Here is a 17,916-nt window from a genome sequence, read left to right as displayed (position 1 = left end):
GTGGATTAGATCATCCTTCTTCAGTCTTTGGCCACTAAGCCCTAATTAATAGCTCTCTTTCTTAAAAAGTCTGTTGCTTAATTCAACTGGACCATAAGGAGAGATAGGTTACTTTAAATGATTTCCTTGCTATCTTTATTTCTCTAGCTAACTCAGTGGGCATATGGAATAAATCATATATATATATATACACACACATATATATATATATATATATATATATATGGAGAGAGAGAGAGAGATTCCAAATGTAGGAAAATATGTCTTTAAAGGGTTTACTCCAAAAACTTGGGGTTTTTTTTGTTTTTGTTTTTTGGAGAGAGAGGGTTGTTATGTTGCCATGTTGGAATTAACTCCTGGTCTCATGTTATCCTTCTGCTTCAGCCTCCATAGAAGCTAGGACTCGTGCTTGTGCCACTGGGCCTGGCTTAATTCATTTTTCATTTCTGTGTTTTCCAAATTTCTTACAATTAACATGAGTTACTTATGCAGCTGGAAAAATCTATCTTAAAATATTAATAAAATTCATAATTTCATAGTATGATGAAAATGATCTTTGAGATATTACTGCTTACCCTCCATTTAATCCAGAGGGTTTATCTTTGGTTTGGCCCTATTGAAATTTTTTTTTATATGTGAATCTTTTTTTTTTTTTTTTTTTTTTTTTGCTGTGCTGTACCACTGAGTCACATCTCCATGCTGGTCTTATTAGTATATTTCATCAATATGTTTTAATTATAAAAAGTGTTATTTGGTCAAATACATTTTAAAAGGACACATGGGAAGTATCTGATAATTATCAGACAATTAACTTATTTTTATTATATGCCAAGATGTGTACCATAGGCTAGAGCCACAAGAATTAACAAATCTAATCCCTGCCTGTGAGGAACTTATGGTCTAGAAAGAGAAATAGATCTATTAACAAATCCTATTGCAATATCATATATGCTTTAAAGAAGTAACAACAAAGCCTACAGCATTTAATTTTTTTTCCCCTTTCAAGGACAATCAATCAGTAAAAGGCAAAAGTGTTAAAACTGAAAACAGGGCTGGGGTTGTGGTTCAGTGTGAGGCCCTGGGTTCAATACTCAGCACCACATATGAATAAATAAATAAAATAAAGGTCCACTGACAACTACAAAAATATAAAAACAAAAACAAAAACAAAACAAACAAATTCTGTAAATAGCTGTGTGCAGGGGTACACTCCTGTAATCCCATCTACTTGGGAGGCTCAGACAAGAAGATTGCAAGTTCCAGGCTACCCCCAGTAACTTAAAGTAAAAGTAAAATTTTTTACTGTCTCAAAATAAAAAGTAAAAAGGGTTGGCAAATGGTCCCTGGGTTTAATCCCCAGTACCATTAAAAAGAAAGAAAGAAACCTCTGAAAACTTTAGGGTGATATCATTCCTTTTCAATCAACTCTAAAGTTTTACTGCCGAATGTAATTGTGGATTCTTTGTATAAACAAACTTAGATTTTGTTGTTTTGTTTTATATTGCATTTTGTGGTACTGGGGATTGAACCCAGATTCTTGCACCAATGAGCTACACTTCTAGCTAATTTCACAGTTTTAAAAATGTTTTCTAAGCTGGGCAGAGTGGCACAGCCCTATAATCCTAGCTATTGGGGAGACTGAGGCAGGAGGATGGGAAGTTCAAGGCCAGCCTAGGAGGAAAAAAAAAAGGGGCTGGGAATGTAGCTCAGTGGTAGAGTACTCCTGGCTTCAACCCTCAGTAGCAAAGTTAAATAAATGAATAAAAGTGCTTTTTATACATGTCATAACAATGCAAAGAGGTAAGCAAGACAAATAGTTCCTATTTTATAGATAAGTAAACTAAGGTTTGTTCTCCAGGCTAATTACTATAAATTCAGAATCTGATTCAGGTGATTTAATTCTTTTTTTTTTTTGCGGTACTGGGGATCGAACTCAGGGCCTTGTGCTTGCAAGGCAAGCACTCTACCAGCTGAGCTATCTCCCCAGTCCTTAATTCTTAATCATAATGCTTTTGTAGTACATATAAAGTAGTAGACTAGTTTAGACATATAAAGAGTGTCCAGTTATACCAGTTCAGGTGCATATACTTTATATACACAGAATACTCAATGCTTCCATACTGGAATGGCCGTATATCTGGATTACAAAAAATGTCAGGTATTTGTAGTTAAGGCAATAGAGAACAAGCACAAATGTGAGCAATTTACAGAGACAAATCAATGCTATCATCAGTGTCCAAGACAAAAATTAAAGGAATTAAGAGGAGACTATGTCTGTCCATCTCTCTATCTTTGTACTGGAGATTGAACCCAGAGGTACTTTACTGCTGAACTACATCCCCTGTTACTTTTTATTTTTTATTTTGAGACAGGTTCTCACTAAGTTGGTGAGGGTCTCATTAAGTTGTTAAGGTTGGCCTCAAACTTGGCGATCCTCCTACCTCAACCTATGTCTCTTATTTGCCAGAGACTTGGCATCACTTTTTTTTTTTTTGGTAGAGACTTAGCATCTTGATTTACAAAGTGTGTTGTAGTAATTATTTCCTGTTCTAATATTGATTCAATGGAGTTATTTGGGGTACATATTCAATAAAAATTTATTAAGCTAACACATGGGAACTAAATACGGTTCTTGTAGAATCATCATACAGGCAAAACAGATTTTTGAGTCTGCAGATGTTTAACAAGATTCCAGGTGAAAGGGTGTTAGATTTTTGAGCATCAAATACTGTTCACACATTTACAAATAATAAATGTAAATTTTTTACATAAGGATACTGAAATGACTTAACATTTAGGGAGAAAATATGTTAAAAGTATTTCCAACGGTAAGAATTTGAGGTCTAGTTTATCCTGAATTTTATACCTGCTAGCATGCATGATTAACATGTATTTCTTCTAAATTAAAATTAAGATCATTCATAATGACAGCTTAGGTAGCTTTTTAGAACATCTAGGGTTTTTGGTTTTGGTTTTGACTTGGGGTTTTTAGTTAAGCACACCTTTTGTAAATTAGTAAACACAACTGCAGTGTATATTGCTTATTCCCAGAATTGGACTACTACTAGTAGTTGCTTCAATGACAACAACTTCAACACTAAAAATTGGTCATTGATTCCAATGGTTGAAGGCATAGTAGTAGTTATTATGTCATCCTACAATTTAACCAGTTAAACCAAAAAAGCAGTAACATGACATTTAGCCATCAACTCTTTAAAACCTTTGATGTTTTTCAGGAGTGAGAGACTAGGATAACTTCTGAAGTCACCTATTATAACCGAATTTAAGTGACATAATTTTAAAAAATTATTTCTAGATGTCGAGAGACCTTTTTTTAAAATCATATTCATTTATTTATATGTCGTGCTGAGAAGTGAACCCAGTGCCCCACACATGCTAGGCAAGCGCTGGACCACTAGGCCACAACCCTAGCCCCTAAGTGATATACTTTAAACAAAAAAATGATAATGCGTTTCTGTGACATTTAAAATTTTCTTCCTTGCCAATACTTGTCATAATAGGGGCTAAGGTACCAAATCAAGTTTTAGATTGTGAAGTCCTATAATTTACCATTATACTGTAAATTTCAAGCAGTTTTAACCCTGTTACACCCATCCCTAAAGAAAAGTTAAAAGTAATTAAAATCATCCAATTTCACGACATATAGATTATGCTTGAAATGCAATGAATGTACTCACATTATTACACAATAATGAAGAGGCAAAGATTTGGCCTGTTTTCTGGGCAATTAGGTGGACTACCTAGGATCCTTAAAGCAAGATACTCTTCCAAAAGAACCAATCTTTGTTTTCTTTAAAGAATCTGTATCATAAACCCAAATGATTTTTAGTTTTTTTAAAAATCCACGTGTCATTCCGGGGTGCAAGGTAGTGCTTTAAAAAAAAACAAAACAAAAACAGGTGCAAGGTTTGGAGCCCTGGGGACCAGGACCCTCCAGATCCCCGTTCTATTCAGCTCAGGCTCTAATTGTGACCTTGGGAAATGTCCCTGGATCAGGGACTCGGTTCCTTTCTCTTTTTAATTATGAGGGTTAAATTATGAGCGCGTGGGGGTGGGACCAGCCCCCAGGCACCCTAGACAATCGGGCTGAATCTCGCTCCAGGTACACGCTGATCCTTGGCCCTGCTTGTCGCCCCAGCTCTCCCCAAGCGTTCTGCCACCGGCTTGCTCGCAGCATTGTTCCTGGTTCCCCCCGTGGGTACCCCAGATCTGCACGGCGCTTCCCTCTTTGTGCTTTGCTGCCATGAAGGGACCTTGTGATCGTCCTCCCATCAGATAAGAAACGCTCCATCTACCCTTTATTTTCATCTTGATCTTTCTCTCCTCAGAGAACTCCTGACACCGCAGCACTCCAAAGACCCCCGCCGGGGCTCTGCCTCGAGACCCCTGTCCTTCCCTCCCTTCAGGAGACCTCCCCTTCACACCGACTTCGCCACCGAGGGAGCCTTCTAGTCTCAACCCCGTTCTTCCTCAAACTCTCACGTATTTCCATCCGGCTGCCTTCTGCGGAGCTCCAAAGGAGCCTCAGCTCTCCTCAGAAATAAAGCCTCCCCCACCTCCGCCATCGGGTTCTGGGGACCCCTCTCACCTCCACGGTGAGAGATGTGTTTACTGAGGAATCGCTGCTTCTTTCTCTGGTGCAGCAAAGTCGGGTATTTAAGCAACAAGAATGAGGTCACCAAATACCCTCCTAGGGTGGAGAGAAGGTAAAAAGCCGCGGTGGACGACATCTCAGTCACCATGTGGGAAGTCACCCACCTCCGGGGCCTCGGAACCCCGCAGCTGCGGTCGCAACGGCTGCGGCTGCGGCTGCGGCGGCGGCGGCGGCGACTGCTGTTCGAGGTCTGCTCGCCCCCAGCTGGTGCCAGGCGTGTAGCGCAGTTGTTCGTGTCAGCCCACCACGCAGGCGCAGCCCGACCCTAGCGTCGGGGCAACAAAGGGGCTCCCACACGCAGGCGCGCTCGGGATGCTAGGTAGGAAAGAGCCTGCGGAGGTCCTGCGGCTAACGTCAGGCACCTAGCCTGTGGTCGCATGCTCAGTGATTCGAAGATGCTTCCCACTGAGGCAAACACTTGGAGACCTGCCAGCTTTTTTTGCCGTAGCTTGAGCAGAAAAGGATGTTCAAGGGTGGTGGTCTTCAGGAAACTGAAGTATATGGAAAATCTACCTCAAAAGGGAAAGATTCAAGGGCGCGGTTTTAGCCTCTGCTCTAGGAAATACAAAGACTTGTTAGCGATTCCTTAAAGGTACTCAAGAAATACTTATTGACCAACAAGTTCTTTTAAAATAAGGAAATTTGGGACCGAGGATGAAGCCTAGTGCTAGAACTCAACTAGCACAAAGCCCTGGGTTCAAGATCCAGAACCCTCCAAAATAAAACTTTGGCAAGGTTTTATTATTTCCTAGATAAGCTGGAAATTAAATTCCAGATGACTCCTACTAGTTTCCTCTTCCTTCTACACATTCCAAACTATTAAAACATGAAGAGCAACATTTCAATGCAAAACAATTCAAAGCCCAGAGTTATGTTGTTTTTACTTTTCAAGCACCTGGAGTCAAGCCGTTCTCCTGCCTTAGCCTCCTGAGTAGCTGGGACTACAGGAAAGTGCCACTGTACCCAACTATTTTTTTGTACCAGGGATTGAACCCAGGGGAGCTTAACCTCTGAATCACATCCCCAGACCTCCTTATTTTTTAAATTTTTTAAAATTTTGAGACAGGGTCTCACCAAGTTGCCGAGGCTGGCTTTGAATTTGCGATCCTCCTGTCTCAGACTCCCGAGCCGTCCTGTATATATATATATATATATATATACACACACACACACACACACAAATATATAGATCAGCTTTAAAAGTAGCAAGATGTGTTAAATACTATTATTTCATACATATTGATACTAAAATCTCCAATTCTGTTGGATTTCAAAATCAATGTGTCTAGGAAAAGATAATAACACTAAAGTTTTGGTACCTTCTTTCATATCTAATTGGTGAAATGGTGATATGATGGTAAATCACAATTTGACAACTGGTAAAAGTTACCATGGACTGGTAAGATTTGTATCACTTAACAAACTTTCACAGTATAAACTTTCACAGAATTTTAGAAGACTATCATGCATTAATATCTTCGATTAAAGTTTTAGTTAAACCGGGTGAAGTGACTTGAGCCTGTAATCCCACCTACTATAGAGGCTGAGACAAGAGGATCAAAAATTTAAGGTCAGCCTGGGCAACTTAAGGAGATCCTGTCTCCTAAAGTGGGGGAGGGGAGGGCCGCTGGGAATGTAGCTCAGTGGTAAAGTGCCCCTAGGTTTAAGTCCCAGTACCAAATAAATCAAGGAAAAAAAAAAAAGGTTTAGTTAGATAACATTGATTTGAAATATGGTATCTGGGAGAAGGGAGGCTGGAGATGTGGCTCAGTAGTACAGCTTCAGCTTCCTAGCATGCAGGTCTTGGGTTCCAGTCCCCAAATGGGGGGTGGGGGGGTGGAGAGTATTTCATCAGTCCAAGAATGCAATAAGAACAAAATAATTTAATAAAGTATTAGAATTATGAGACAAATGTGTTGTTTTTGCAATTAAGTCAAATCAGTCTTCATACCACAGATCACCTTATTTTATTTATTTATTTATTTATTTATTTCAGATCTGGGGATCAAACCAGAACCTCCTGCATGCCAGGCAAATGCTCTACCACTCAGCCATATCACCTGGATCACCTTATTTTGAAAATAATTTCTGGAGCAGTGTCTTAAGGAAAATCCTGGCTAAAATATCATTTTGGCAAAAACTGTTTTGGCTCAACATGGTTATGCAATATTCAGTTAGGATAGAAATATGTTTTATCCTGAATAGTGAAACAGAAACAAGAGAAAACAGAGGTATCAACATATATTTTATGCCTTTTTTTCTAGAACAACAAATTTTTATTAGCAAGTTGTGACCCCATTTAAAATAAATATCAACAATATAATGAAACAGTAGAACAATTATTGTCCAAATACTGAACTCCTATAACCAAAACACAGTCTGGGTTTGGGAAAACACAGTATATACATACCAAAAAAAAAAAAGTTCCCCACATAGTAAAAACAAAAACCAGCTTAAATTTGGGATTGAACTGGCTGGAAAATTCTTATTGTGTCACTGCTTTAAGAACCCCACGGAGCACCTTATAGCTCATTAATTGCACATTTTCCTTAGGAGGGAAACAAGGTCCTCTCTCAGTCACATATGCATAAGGAAATCTTAAAACCCAAAGGCCATCTGGTGGGAGAGTGATTTCTTGTTTTTCTGGATAAAATACTGGACATGGTGGTGGACCTGGTTGAACCTGGAAAACATAAGTAAATATAATTATTTTGCATTTCTCAATAAGAAACACATGAAAGGTAAGTACCTCAACAAATGATAGGTTCGAAGAGCACGTAAGTCAGATGTAGATGCATATGCTGACACACCCCTGTAATCCCAGCCATGCAGGAGGCTGGGGCAGGAGGATAGCAAATTTTTGGCCAGTCTCAATAATCTATTGAGACCTTGCCTCAAAATACAAAATTCAAAAAAGGGCTGGGGATATAGCTCAGTGGTTCAGTGCCCCTGGGTTCAATCTCTAGTACCCATCCCCTGCCAAAAAAAAAAGCATATTATTAGTAGCAATTAGACATCAGCAGTGTGTCAGGAGTTTATGAAAATACTTCATACAGACAAATCAATTCATCAACAGCCCTGCCTCAGTGGTGCCTCAATAGACAAGATAGCTATTTCAAGACACTTGCCTGATCTCAGCCCTATAAACTATTATTCTTACAGTAGGAGGAAGAGATAAATTCAGGTGGCAAGAAGCAAAGAGCAAAGATGTTTGCTTAAAAGGGCCTAACAGCTAAGTCATCTAAACAAGACCCTAGAAAAACAACACAGACCAGACTAGGAATGCAGGATGATAAAGACGAGGGCCCACCAACCACAAATTCAGTAAAATCAATTAGGACCTGTTGGCCAGGCCACGATGGCCCAGAGTTGCCCTTATGTTGTTAGTTAATGTAGTTCATCAAGGCAAAGTCAAGAGGTGATACTAACCTTTTAACAATCTACCTTTTACCCCAAGAAAAGATGGGAAACAAAGAAGTGAGTTGTCCCTGTCCTCTCAAGAGGGCCTACTCATTCCCTTAAGGGTGCCCCCCACCACTTTCTTCTTTCTCTTCTAATAAACTTAGCTGTACTGTTTTTTTCTTTTGTGGTGCTAGGGATTGAACTCATAGCCTATGTGCTTGCACGGCAAGCACTCTACCAACTGAGCTATCTCACCAGCCCCTTGACTGTACTTTTGAGTCTTGTATCTTCTTGAAATCCCCTAATGCAAGAGCACAAGAGCAAGAACACAGTTGAATCTGATAAAACCTTATTGCTTTCCATTATCACATACAAGATTGCAGACCTGTAGTCCCAGCGGCTCGGCTTGGGAGGCTGAGGCTGGAAGATCACGAGTTCAAAGCTAGTCTCAGTAAAAATGAGGTATTAAGCAACTCAGTAAGACCCTGTCTCTAAATAAAAAACAAAATAGGGCTGTGAGTGTGACTCAGGGGTTGAGTGACCCTGAGTTCAATCTCTGGTACAAAAAAAAAAATATTAGGCAGAAAGGGGTTGGGGGTAGATCAGCAGTAAAGTACATGTTTAGCATGTGCAAAGCCCTGGGTTTAGCCCTGAGTCTGAGTACTGCCCCCCCCCCCAAAAAAAAAGATTAAGCAAATATGGGTACATTCAATTCATATTTAATATTACATTAAAAATTACTGATTTTTTAACTTTAAGCTATACTTTTGAACCAAATTATGTGAACTAATGGTATAAACTGAAATACCTAGCATTTTCCAGGTATCATAAGAATGGATAAAATAAAATGTGCACAATTTTTCCTTTTAATTTTTTTTCTTTCTAAAAGAAAGGTTTCATTATGTTGCCCAGGCTGGCTCCATACTCCTAGGTTCAAGTGATTTTCTTCCCTCAGCCTCCCTAGTAGGCACAGGCATGATCCATTCTGCTGAGCTCCCACAATTTCTTTTTTTTTGTTGTTTTGTAAATTTTTTAGTTGTAGTAGATGGACAGAATACCTTTATTTATTTATTTTTATGTGGTGCTGAGGATCAAACCCAGTGCTTCGCATGTGGTAGGCAAGCACTCTACCACTGAGCTACAACCCCAGCCCACACAATTTCTCTTGTAAGAAACAGAATATTAAGCTGAGTGTGATGGCACATGCCTGTAAGCCTAGTGACTCAAGAGGCTAAGGCAGGAGGATCACAAGTTCAAGGCCAACCTCAGCAACTTAGCAAGATCCTAAGCAACTTAGGAAGACCCTGCCTCAAAAAATAAAAAGGGCCGGGGATGTAGCTCAGTGGTAAAGCACCCTGGGGCTTAGTCCCCAGTATTAAAAGAAAAAAAAAAAAAAAAAAAGGTTAGGCATAAAAGGTGCTTATATTTAAGATTTAATGAAATAATTAGAATTTTTAATTTTTTTCTTTTTTTGTGATGATGGGGATTGAAACCAGGGCCTTGTGCTTGCACGGCAAACACTCTACCAACTGAGCTATATGCCCAATCCTTAAAATATTTCTTAGATGTTGATAGGCCTTTATTTTTTAACTCATTTATTTATATGTGGTGCTGAGAATCGAACCCAGTGCCTTACACATGCTAGGCAAGCGCTATACCACTGAGCCACAACTCCAGTCCCCAAATAATTAGTTTTGATATTATTTTGTACTTTTTAAAAAATAATCAAAACAAGCATCAGCATTTTTTTTTTGTTTGGGGGCAGGAAGGGTTGCGCTTCTTACCTGAGGCATTAGTATTATCTGCAAAGGAGCATCAGGAACCACAACAAAAAGCCTCATAAGTTGAGCATAATGTGGTTTTAGCCCTCTACCCTGAGATGATGACAGAATGTATAAGGGCATATCACTATTTAGGGCTTTCAAAGCTGACTCCTTTGGCCCACTACCCATCACTTTCATTATTTTGTCAGGTCCCGAGCACATGAATCTTCGACCTCGGGAGTCTTCATATTCAAAGCCAACAAAAGCTCGAGCTATGTCATCTCGCCGCCTTCCTCTTCCCATTACAACTGCACTTCTCTTTCCAGGAATAGCTTTATTTGGAGCAGGCCAAGAATTTGTGTCTAAGTCTCCTTCATCTTCAGCTCTAGTCCTGATGACAATGTCCCAAGGCATAAGATAGTTTGTTCCTGGAATGAAGCCCTGTTGATCCAAACCTGTATGAAAGTTATAAGACTTAGCAGGGCCCAGTTTAACCAAAGACCAGCTGGAGAATTTGGGTAGGAGACCTTTTGGGCAATTTGAATGTAGCATGCCTGGCAGATACTCAACTGTGGATGCCTGTCGATCAACCAAGTTTGGTCTCTTCTCAGATTTTACTTCTCCTTGACCATGAACTTCTGGATTGTCTCCTCCTGCTTGGGGATCAGCTGGATAGGTACCTAAACTATCTGTGGATTGGCCCAAACTCAAAGCTAAACTCAGGCTTGTGCTTTCTCCTTGAGTTTGAGGTTCTTTTTCTTTAAGTTTATCAGCATCTGAATCTGGAGGAGCAGGAGAAGATTCATTTTTGGCAGGGGCAGGATCTGGAGTACTGGGTTCAAATACTGGGAAATTGATATGATCCAATTTTCCACAACATTTTTCTTCCAGAAGCTATAAGAGGGGGAGGAAAAAAAAAAAAAAGCCATGTAAATATTTCATTTAAAATAACCTTCTTCACTCTAACAAGTAAAATCCATCAATATGTGATAAGTACTTATAAAGAACCTGCCCCTGTTTATATATTGTGTAGTTGTAACTGCTTTTATAAATATTCTGCTTCTGAAAATATGTATTTTATTCAGGTATTTAGCAAAAAAAAATAATAATAATAAAGGAAGAAGAAAAAAATGCAGTCTACCTGATAAAAATCATAGTTAGCTGCTTTGATATCAAAGGGATCATCTCGAGGTGCTTGTTTCCTTCCACAGTTACATGCACCAGTAGATCGAGCTCGGCTATTGTGATACAGCACAGGAGGATTTCTATCAGCCTCTGGTTTTTCTCCTGGAAAACACAACAGTCACTATAATTTCATAAACATGCAGAATCAAGCTTACTTTGCATTTTGTAAAGTGGAGTCCCCAAATTCTTCAAATAGTTCTTTGGATATAAGAACACACACACACTCAGAACCTTGACTAAATAATAGAAGAAGTATAAATACATAAAATATATTTTTAGGGGGCTGGGGAGATAGCTCAGTTGGTAGAGTGCTTGCCTTGTAAGTATAAGGCCCTGGGTTCGATCCCCAGCACCAAAAAAAAAAAAAAAAAAAAAAAAAAAAAAAAAAAAATATATATATATATATATATATATATATATATATATATATATATGTTTTTTTGTTTTGTTGTTTTTGTGGTGCTGGGGATGAAACTTAGGAACTTCTGCATGCTATACAAGCACTCTACCACTGAGCTACATTCCCACCTCTAATTTGAAATTTTGAGTTTCTCAGTTTTTCCCTCCTACTGCCACCATCATAGTGACCAACACTTCATTATATTCATTTTAACTAAAAAAAAATTCCAAAATAAAAATGTTAACATAAAATACCTGAAGTTTTGTACCACTTAATAATTATCATTTACCAATTCATTAGGGTTCATTCTTTAAATAAAGAAAAACAAGAAATTAGTCATGGCTGATATTTTCTGTTTCTAGCAGGAGATAAAACTTACATTTCTACAGGGCTCTTTAAAATATATCAATACATGGCAAACAAATCACCTTAAAACAAATAAACAAAAAACACAGCTCAAAGTTTTGATTTTGAAATTCTGAAAAAAATTTTGCTACCTGATTTAGGTAATGAGTGAAATTTATGTACACAGTGTTGATCAGTTAAACTCCTCTCTTCACAGAGCTGATGGCCATTGCTCCAAAATTTGTAGCAGTCCTCATGTAATTGCATGGCATATTTGTGAAAGGCTGGACCTCTAGCATGTTGGCTGTATACTCGAAGAGCCTGGGCAAGCTGATTCTTATGGACAGTCATTGTATAATTGTGAGGCAAATTTGACTGATAGGCACTATGAGCCATGGGTAAAGCTTTTTGGCACCGATTTTCTGAGAATTTTGTGTCAATATCCAAAAACCCTTCCAAAACTTTAATACTGCTTAAAATCTTAGACGTTAACTCCCCAGTGGGTGACCCCAGGTCCTCCTCTTTTCCATCAATGGCCACTTCATAGAGTTTTGCAGCTGCTGAGATCCACTTCTGATAAGTGGGAAGTTCAAAATGAGAAGGTTGTGGGTTTCTCCCCACACTGTCATCAAAACCTTTTTTGCTTAGGACCAGTTCCACATGTTGCCAGAGGAATTCCCGAAGAGTGAAATCCACTAGCTGGCCTGAAGAACTGGAAGCACTGCTGTCAATGTGGAAGGAAAGTTGTTGTCGGCTTTGCTGCCTCATTACCTGATATCGCCTGGGCCCAGAAAGGGGTGCAGGCACCAGCAAAGATTCAGGGTCTTTCACAGTACAATGACTCCTTAGTTGGTCCAGCAACATGCCTACTGGGTCTTCCTCTTGGCTTCCAGGGACTATGTATACAAAAGCTTGATTGGCAGGTACAGTAAAGAGGCAGTTGATACTTTGATTAGTCAAGACTCGACTCTTGCGGAAGATTCTATAGATCTGATCCTCCAGGGCATGCTGCAGTCTTCTTTTGGGAGAATGCTTCTTGGGCTTGTCTGGATGAGCTGTGTCTTGGTTTCGAGGGGGTTCTACCTTGAGTGCTCCATTGAGTTGAAAGAGAAAAAGAAGTCTAGGTGGACAAGGTCGGCAGTTTAGCTTCCAGTCTTTGCCAACCGGACAATCCTTAATAGCTGCTTTGAGGAGGGGCAGTACTTTCTGTCTTAGCCCATCCAGTGCTCTGAATACTCGATCATAAGTTATGTCAAAAGAACAAGTCGGATGAACAAGGAGCAAGATGTGACAGACAGAGAAAAGGTAAAGGAGACTGAGGCACTGTAACTTCTCTTGATGTTTCCAGAACTCATGTGCTTCTGCATGAGGTAACGAGAGGCCTCCTCCAGCTTCCCCGCTCTGAAGAGCCCGACAAGCCCGCAAAAGCTGTGAATTGTCACAGATGGAAGTAAGAAGAAGATACAGAACTTTGCTTTCCTGATTGTAATAGGCCTGAAGAAGGCTGAAGTCCTGAGAACCTGTCTCAGTTCTGTTGCCTTCCACCGCAGCTACACCTCCCCGAACTGGATCCCCGGCTGCAGCCCCTGGGTCCCCGGCTCCACCTGCTTCCCCGACAGCGCCAGCTTCGGTCTTGATTCCAGGCCCTGGATCCCCAGGGTCTTGTTGGCGAAACAGGGGAAAAACCTGTCGGTCGCACACCGTATTCACAAGAGAGAACTTCTCGGAATTCAGGCGCAGAGCTGTCTTGCCAAAGATTCCCACCACGCAGATCTCATCCTCTCGCCAAGGAGGCTCCGGTGCGCCAGCCGTGTTCCCTCCTCCTTCTGTAGGGGACCCTCCGGGATTTTCAGAGCCCAGCCAGGCTGAGGCTCCCATTAGAAGTTCTCGTAAGCTGACAGGACCCGCCATGGTAGAGCGCCTTCTTTAAAGTCCTTCCGGTCCTCCCAGTAAACCCAACCGGCTCTCGTCCAATAGCGAAATACCTCCTCCGCTCATTCAGTTCTTGCTTCTCTCTCACTTTGGTTCCGCCTCCATCTCCTCCTTTTCTAGTTTTATGTCAAGATCTTCCGAAAAACAAAATTTCCTCAATTTGAGACCATAATTCTAAATTTCCTTAGTTTGAATTGAGATGTCAAAGAAGACAACTGGAGGTAGTTCGTATTTCAAAGAATAAGAAAACGCTGCTAAAGAATGTCAAGTGACTTCTAACAGTAACAAAGGGGTTCATCTGGGCTTGGTGCAGGGCCTGAAGTGCCACCTAACCCTTAGGCTGAAACTTGAGGATCACTCGAGCGTCGGAGTTCGGGGCCAGCTTGGTCAACCAAGGGAGACCTCGTCAAGAAGGAAGGGAGAGAGAGAAGGACGAAGCGGGGTGTGGGGGTTGGGGGAGAATTAAAGAAATTAGGGAGACAGGGGTTGGGGATTTAGCTCAGTGACAGAGCGATTGCCTAGCACCCTCAACTTGGCGGGGCGAGGTGGGGAGTGAAGGAGGGAAGGCGAATGGGCGGAAGGGAGGGCTCCATTTTATGGAACCTAACTACATAAGATGAAGAATTGCCCGGCGGTGAAGTGGTACACGCCTGTAATCCCAGAGACTCGGGAGGCTGAGGAAGGAGGATCGCAAACTGAAACGCCAGCCTCATCAATTTAGCGAGCCCCCAACCCAGACCTATGCATTTTGGCCAAATCCAGATGATCTGTTACACTTTACAGTTTGAGAATCACCACTCTAGGAGCATCTTTCAAAGCAAGGTGAAATGGCGAACTGATTTCATTGCACTATTCTATGAAGAAATATTATTAGTTCACATCAAAGGAAAAGAAATCAGTGATTTTTGAAAGGTTTGTGGAGTACAAGCTTGAAAATAATTTCTCAGGCGTGGAAGAATATATACTAAAATGTTAGTGGGGCTGGGGGGTTGTGGCTCAGTGATAAAAGCGCACATGGGGTCCCGAGTACAAAATATCCTCAGCATCACATAAAAATAAAATGCAGGTATTGTGTCCACCTACATCTGAAACATATACATATTTTTAAAAATGTTAGCTGTGGTGGAATTTGCTTGTTTGCTTTATTCATTTTTTTTTTTTTTTTTTTTTTTTTTTTGCAGTTCTGGGGATTCAACCAAGGGCCTCAGGAATACCATACCACTGAGCTACACCCCCAGACCGGCCTTTTTTTTTCCTCCCCAGCAAGGAGGTGTCTAAGTTGCCTCGCTGGTAATTATTTAATAGACTGGTTCTTGTTGCTGGTTTTGTGTGTGTGTGTATGTGACTAAGAATTGAACCGAGGGACTCCACCACTAAGCTACATCCCTAGCCCAATTTTATCTGTTTATTTGAACCAAGGTTTTGCTGAATTGCTTAGGACCTTACTAATTTGCTGAGGCAGGTCTCGAATTTGAGATCCTTCTGGCTCAGCCTCCCAGGTGGCTGAGATTACAGGTGCGTGCCACCAATCCCAGCCTGGTGCTGGGATTGAACCCAGGGCCTCATGCATGCTAGGCTAGCACTCTATACTGCTGAACTACATTCCCAGCCCAAATTCATTTTTTGTTACTTATTTATTGATTTTCGCAGTCCTGAGGATTGAATCCAGGAGCTGTGTACCCCTGAGCCACATCCCCAGCCCCGGCTCTTTTTTTTTTTTTTTTTTTTTTTTTTTTTTTTTGAGACAGAGGCTCACCAAATTACTGAAGTTGGTGTGGAATTTGTGATCCTTCTGTGTCATCCTCCCCTGTGTTGGGATTATAGGCATGGGCTACTGAGACTGCCCCATCCCCCTGCCTTTTTTGCTTCTACATATCCAAATCCTTTCTCTCTTTGAAGTAACATGAAAAATTCTGTGTTTATCCAAATAAATTGTGGTTCTACCATGTAGATTATTTACTATGTTTAGTATGTGACTTACTCATGTAAGATCATTTTAATAATTCTTTGATTTATAAATCCAGCAAAATAGTATGTACTTGGGAAACCCATATATATATAAAATAGTGAAGACACTCTTGAAGAAAACAGGAGCAACAGAAAGTCTCATACTTTACTGAAAAGACTGTGGGTTGGTACAACCACTTGGGAAACCAGTTTGGAAGTAACTAAAAAAATAAAAAAAATGTACACTTTATAATCTAGCAGTTTCATTCCTTGATAGCTATACTAGAGTAAAACTTGTACATATGTACATGTTCAAGAACATTCATAATGACATATGTGATTCATAATAGCCAAAACTTCAAACAAGTCTAATGTTCATTAACAATATAATGAATTAACTATTTTCACACAGCAAAATTAATGATAAAATATTATAATGGTTATATGGTTAATTTTTGTGATTATGTGTGGTATTGGGAATCAAATCCAGGGCCTCGTGCATGCATGCAAGCACTCTACCACTGAGCTATCTCCCCAGTCTCACACGGTTACATTTTAAGAAAAAATGCTAATGAGTTGGGCCTGATGGCACATGCCTATAATTCCAGCGACTCCGGAGGCTGAGGCAGGAGGATTACAAGTTCAAAGCCAGTCTCAGCAAGTTAGTGAGACCCTGTCTCAAAAATAAAAAGTAAAAAGGGCTGGGGATGTGGCTCAGTGGTTAAGCACCCCTGAGTTCAATCTCCAGTATTCTCCTGTGCCCTGCCCCCCCAAAAAAACACTAATAAAAGAAGCCAGAGAGAAAGAATATTGTCATATGATTCGATTTATATGGAATCCTAATCTAAGCAAAATTAACCATAGAATTTAGGGATGCATACTTAGTAAAAACCAGGAACTATTTTTTGTAATAGCAGGTCAGTGGTTATCAGTGAGGAAAGGGATTACAGTAGGGGTAGAAGACAGGCAGCACTTCTGAAGATTTTTATAATATCTATTTCTCGGTGTTTACATGAATCTTTGCTTTATAATTTGTTAATTTATGTGTATGTTTTATGAACTTGATGTATTATGTTTCTAGTAAAAAAAAAAGGTTAAAAAGAAAAATACCAAATGTTTTATTGATCTTTATTTAGATATATAACCAAATGCACCTTGGTTGTTTACATACTCTACCTTTCAGTTTTAAAATGAACATGGGAAGCATATGGTAGGCATATCATTTATATAATACTCAAATAGTTACAATATAAAATCTGTCACAAAAATTACTAAAAGATGCAACATTGCGCATATTTTAATACTGGTACACTGACAATAGCAGCTTTACAAATGTTTATTGATTTCCAATGCATTTTTCTTATGAACTTTTATCCCACAAGAATAATCAAATCACTTAGATACACTAATACAGTATACAGTAGTTTATTAGTACTATAAACATAAGTGCTACATAAAATATTATGGTGTTAACAAATACTCAGCTACTTTTTTCTCAGTCATCATTTTCTTTATTCTTTATAAAATATTTTTTAGTTGTAGATAGACACAAAACTATTTATTTATTTATTTATTTATTTATTTATTTATTTATTTATTTATTTTGTGGTGCTGAGTATCAAACACAGTGCCTGACATGTGCTAGGCAAAAGCTCTATCACTGAGTCACAACCCCAGCCCTTGCTTTATTTTTATACAATATAAAAATCACTAACACATTTAGAAAAAAAATTTTTTAAAAAATGTTACTCTTGGAAGGCTAAGGAAGGAGGATCTCAAGTTTAAGGCTAGTCTCAGCAACTCAGCAAGACCACGTCTTAAAATAAAATATTTAAAATAAAAAATTTAAAAAACAAATGACTAAGGATGTAGCTCAGTGGTAAAGCACCCTGAGTTCAATTCCCAATACCAAAAAACAAAACAAAAACAAAAAACTTTTACTAGAAGTAGCTATCTCTTGGCTACTTTTTAATTTATAAATGTGCTAAAAATTGTCCCCAGGTTAGCTTTCCAGTCTGGTGACTTTCTAACATTCTTATTTGGCATTTCAAAGCAATATTTTTCAGTGGAAATAGAGGCATTTCTGGAGAATTGCTGAATTATCTTTCTAGCCTGAGCTAATTCAAGGATATTTCAAGGATATCTTTTCCATAGCTGATTCCTGTCAGACTAGAAAGCTCAGAGAAGATCTGAAATCCTTGTTTCCTAGATGAGGATCTACAGAGGAGAATATCAGCATCAGAGGTACTCCTGGGGCTGAGGATGTA

At 39.5% G+C, this 17,916-nt stretch overlaps 2 protein-coding genes across 2 annotated transcripts in view; both read right to left on the bottom strand.

The window, feature by feature from the left end:
- Positions 1 to 4,885, bottom strand: part of Gdpd1 (glycerophosphodiester phosphodiesterase domain containing 1) — a 42,401-nt gene extending 37,516 nt beyond the window's left edge. Inside the window, exon 1 of the mRNA XM_047547235.1 lies at positions 4,610 to 4,885. Within this exon, the coding sequence (XP_047403191.1) occupies positions 4,610 to 4,763 (154 nt within the window). The 5' untranslated portion in view covers positions 4,764 to 4,885. The remainder of the gene's footprint in view (positions 1 to 4,609) is intronic.
- Positions 4,886 to 6,899: 2,014 nt separating this feature from the next.
- On the bottom strand, positions 6,900 to 13,700 carry Smg8 (SMG8 nonsense mediated mRNA decay factor). Its single transcript, XM_047545242.1, has 4 exons — positions 11,923 to 13,700; positions 10,982 to 11,127; positions 9,862 to 10,734; positions 6,900 to 7,358 (listed from the first exon to the last, which is right to left on the bottom strand). The coding sequence occupies exons 1-4, from the start codon at positions 13,679 to 13,681 to the stop codon at positions 7,161 to 7,163; spliced, it is 2,976 nt and encodes a 991-aa protein (XP_047401198.1). The 5' UTR covers positions 13,682 to 13,700; the 3' UTR covers positions 6,900 to 7,160.
- Between the last annotated feature and the right edge of the window lie 4,216 nt (positions 13,701 to 17,916).

The sequence above is a fragment of the Sciurus carolinensis genome, chromosome 3 (assembly GCF_902686445.1).
Source record: "Sciurus carolinensis chromosome 3, mSciCar1.2, whole genome shotgun sequence".
Classification (NCBI taxonomy): domain Eukaryota; kingdom Metazoa; phylum Chordata; class Mammalia; order Rodentia; family Sciuridae; genus Sciurus; species Sciurus carolinensis.
This window is presented reverse-complemented; position numbering and strand designations above follow the sequence as displayed.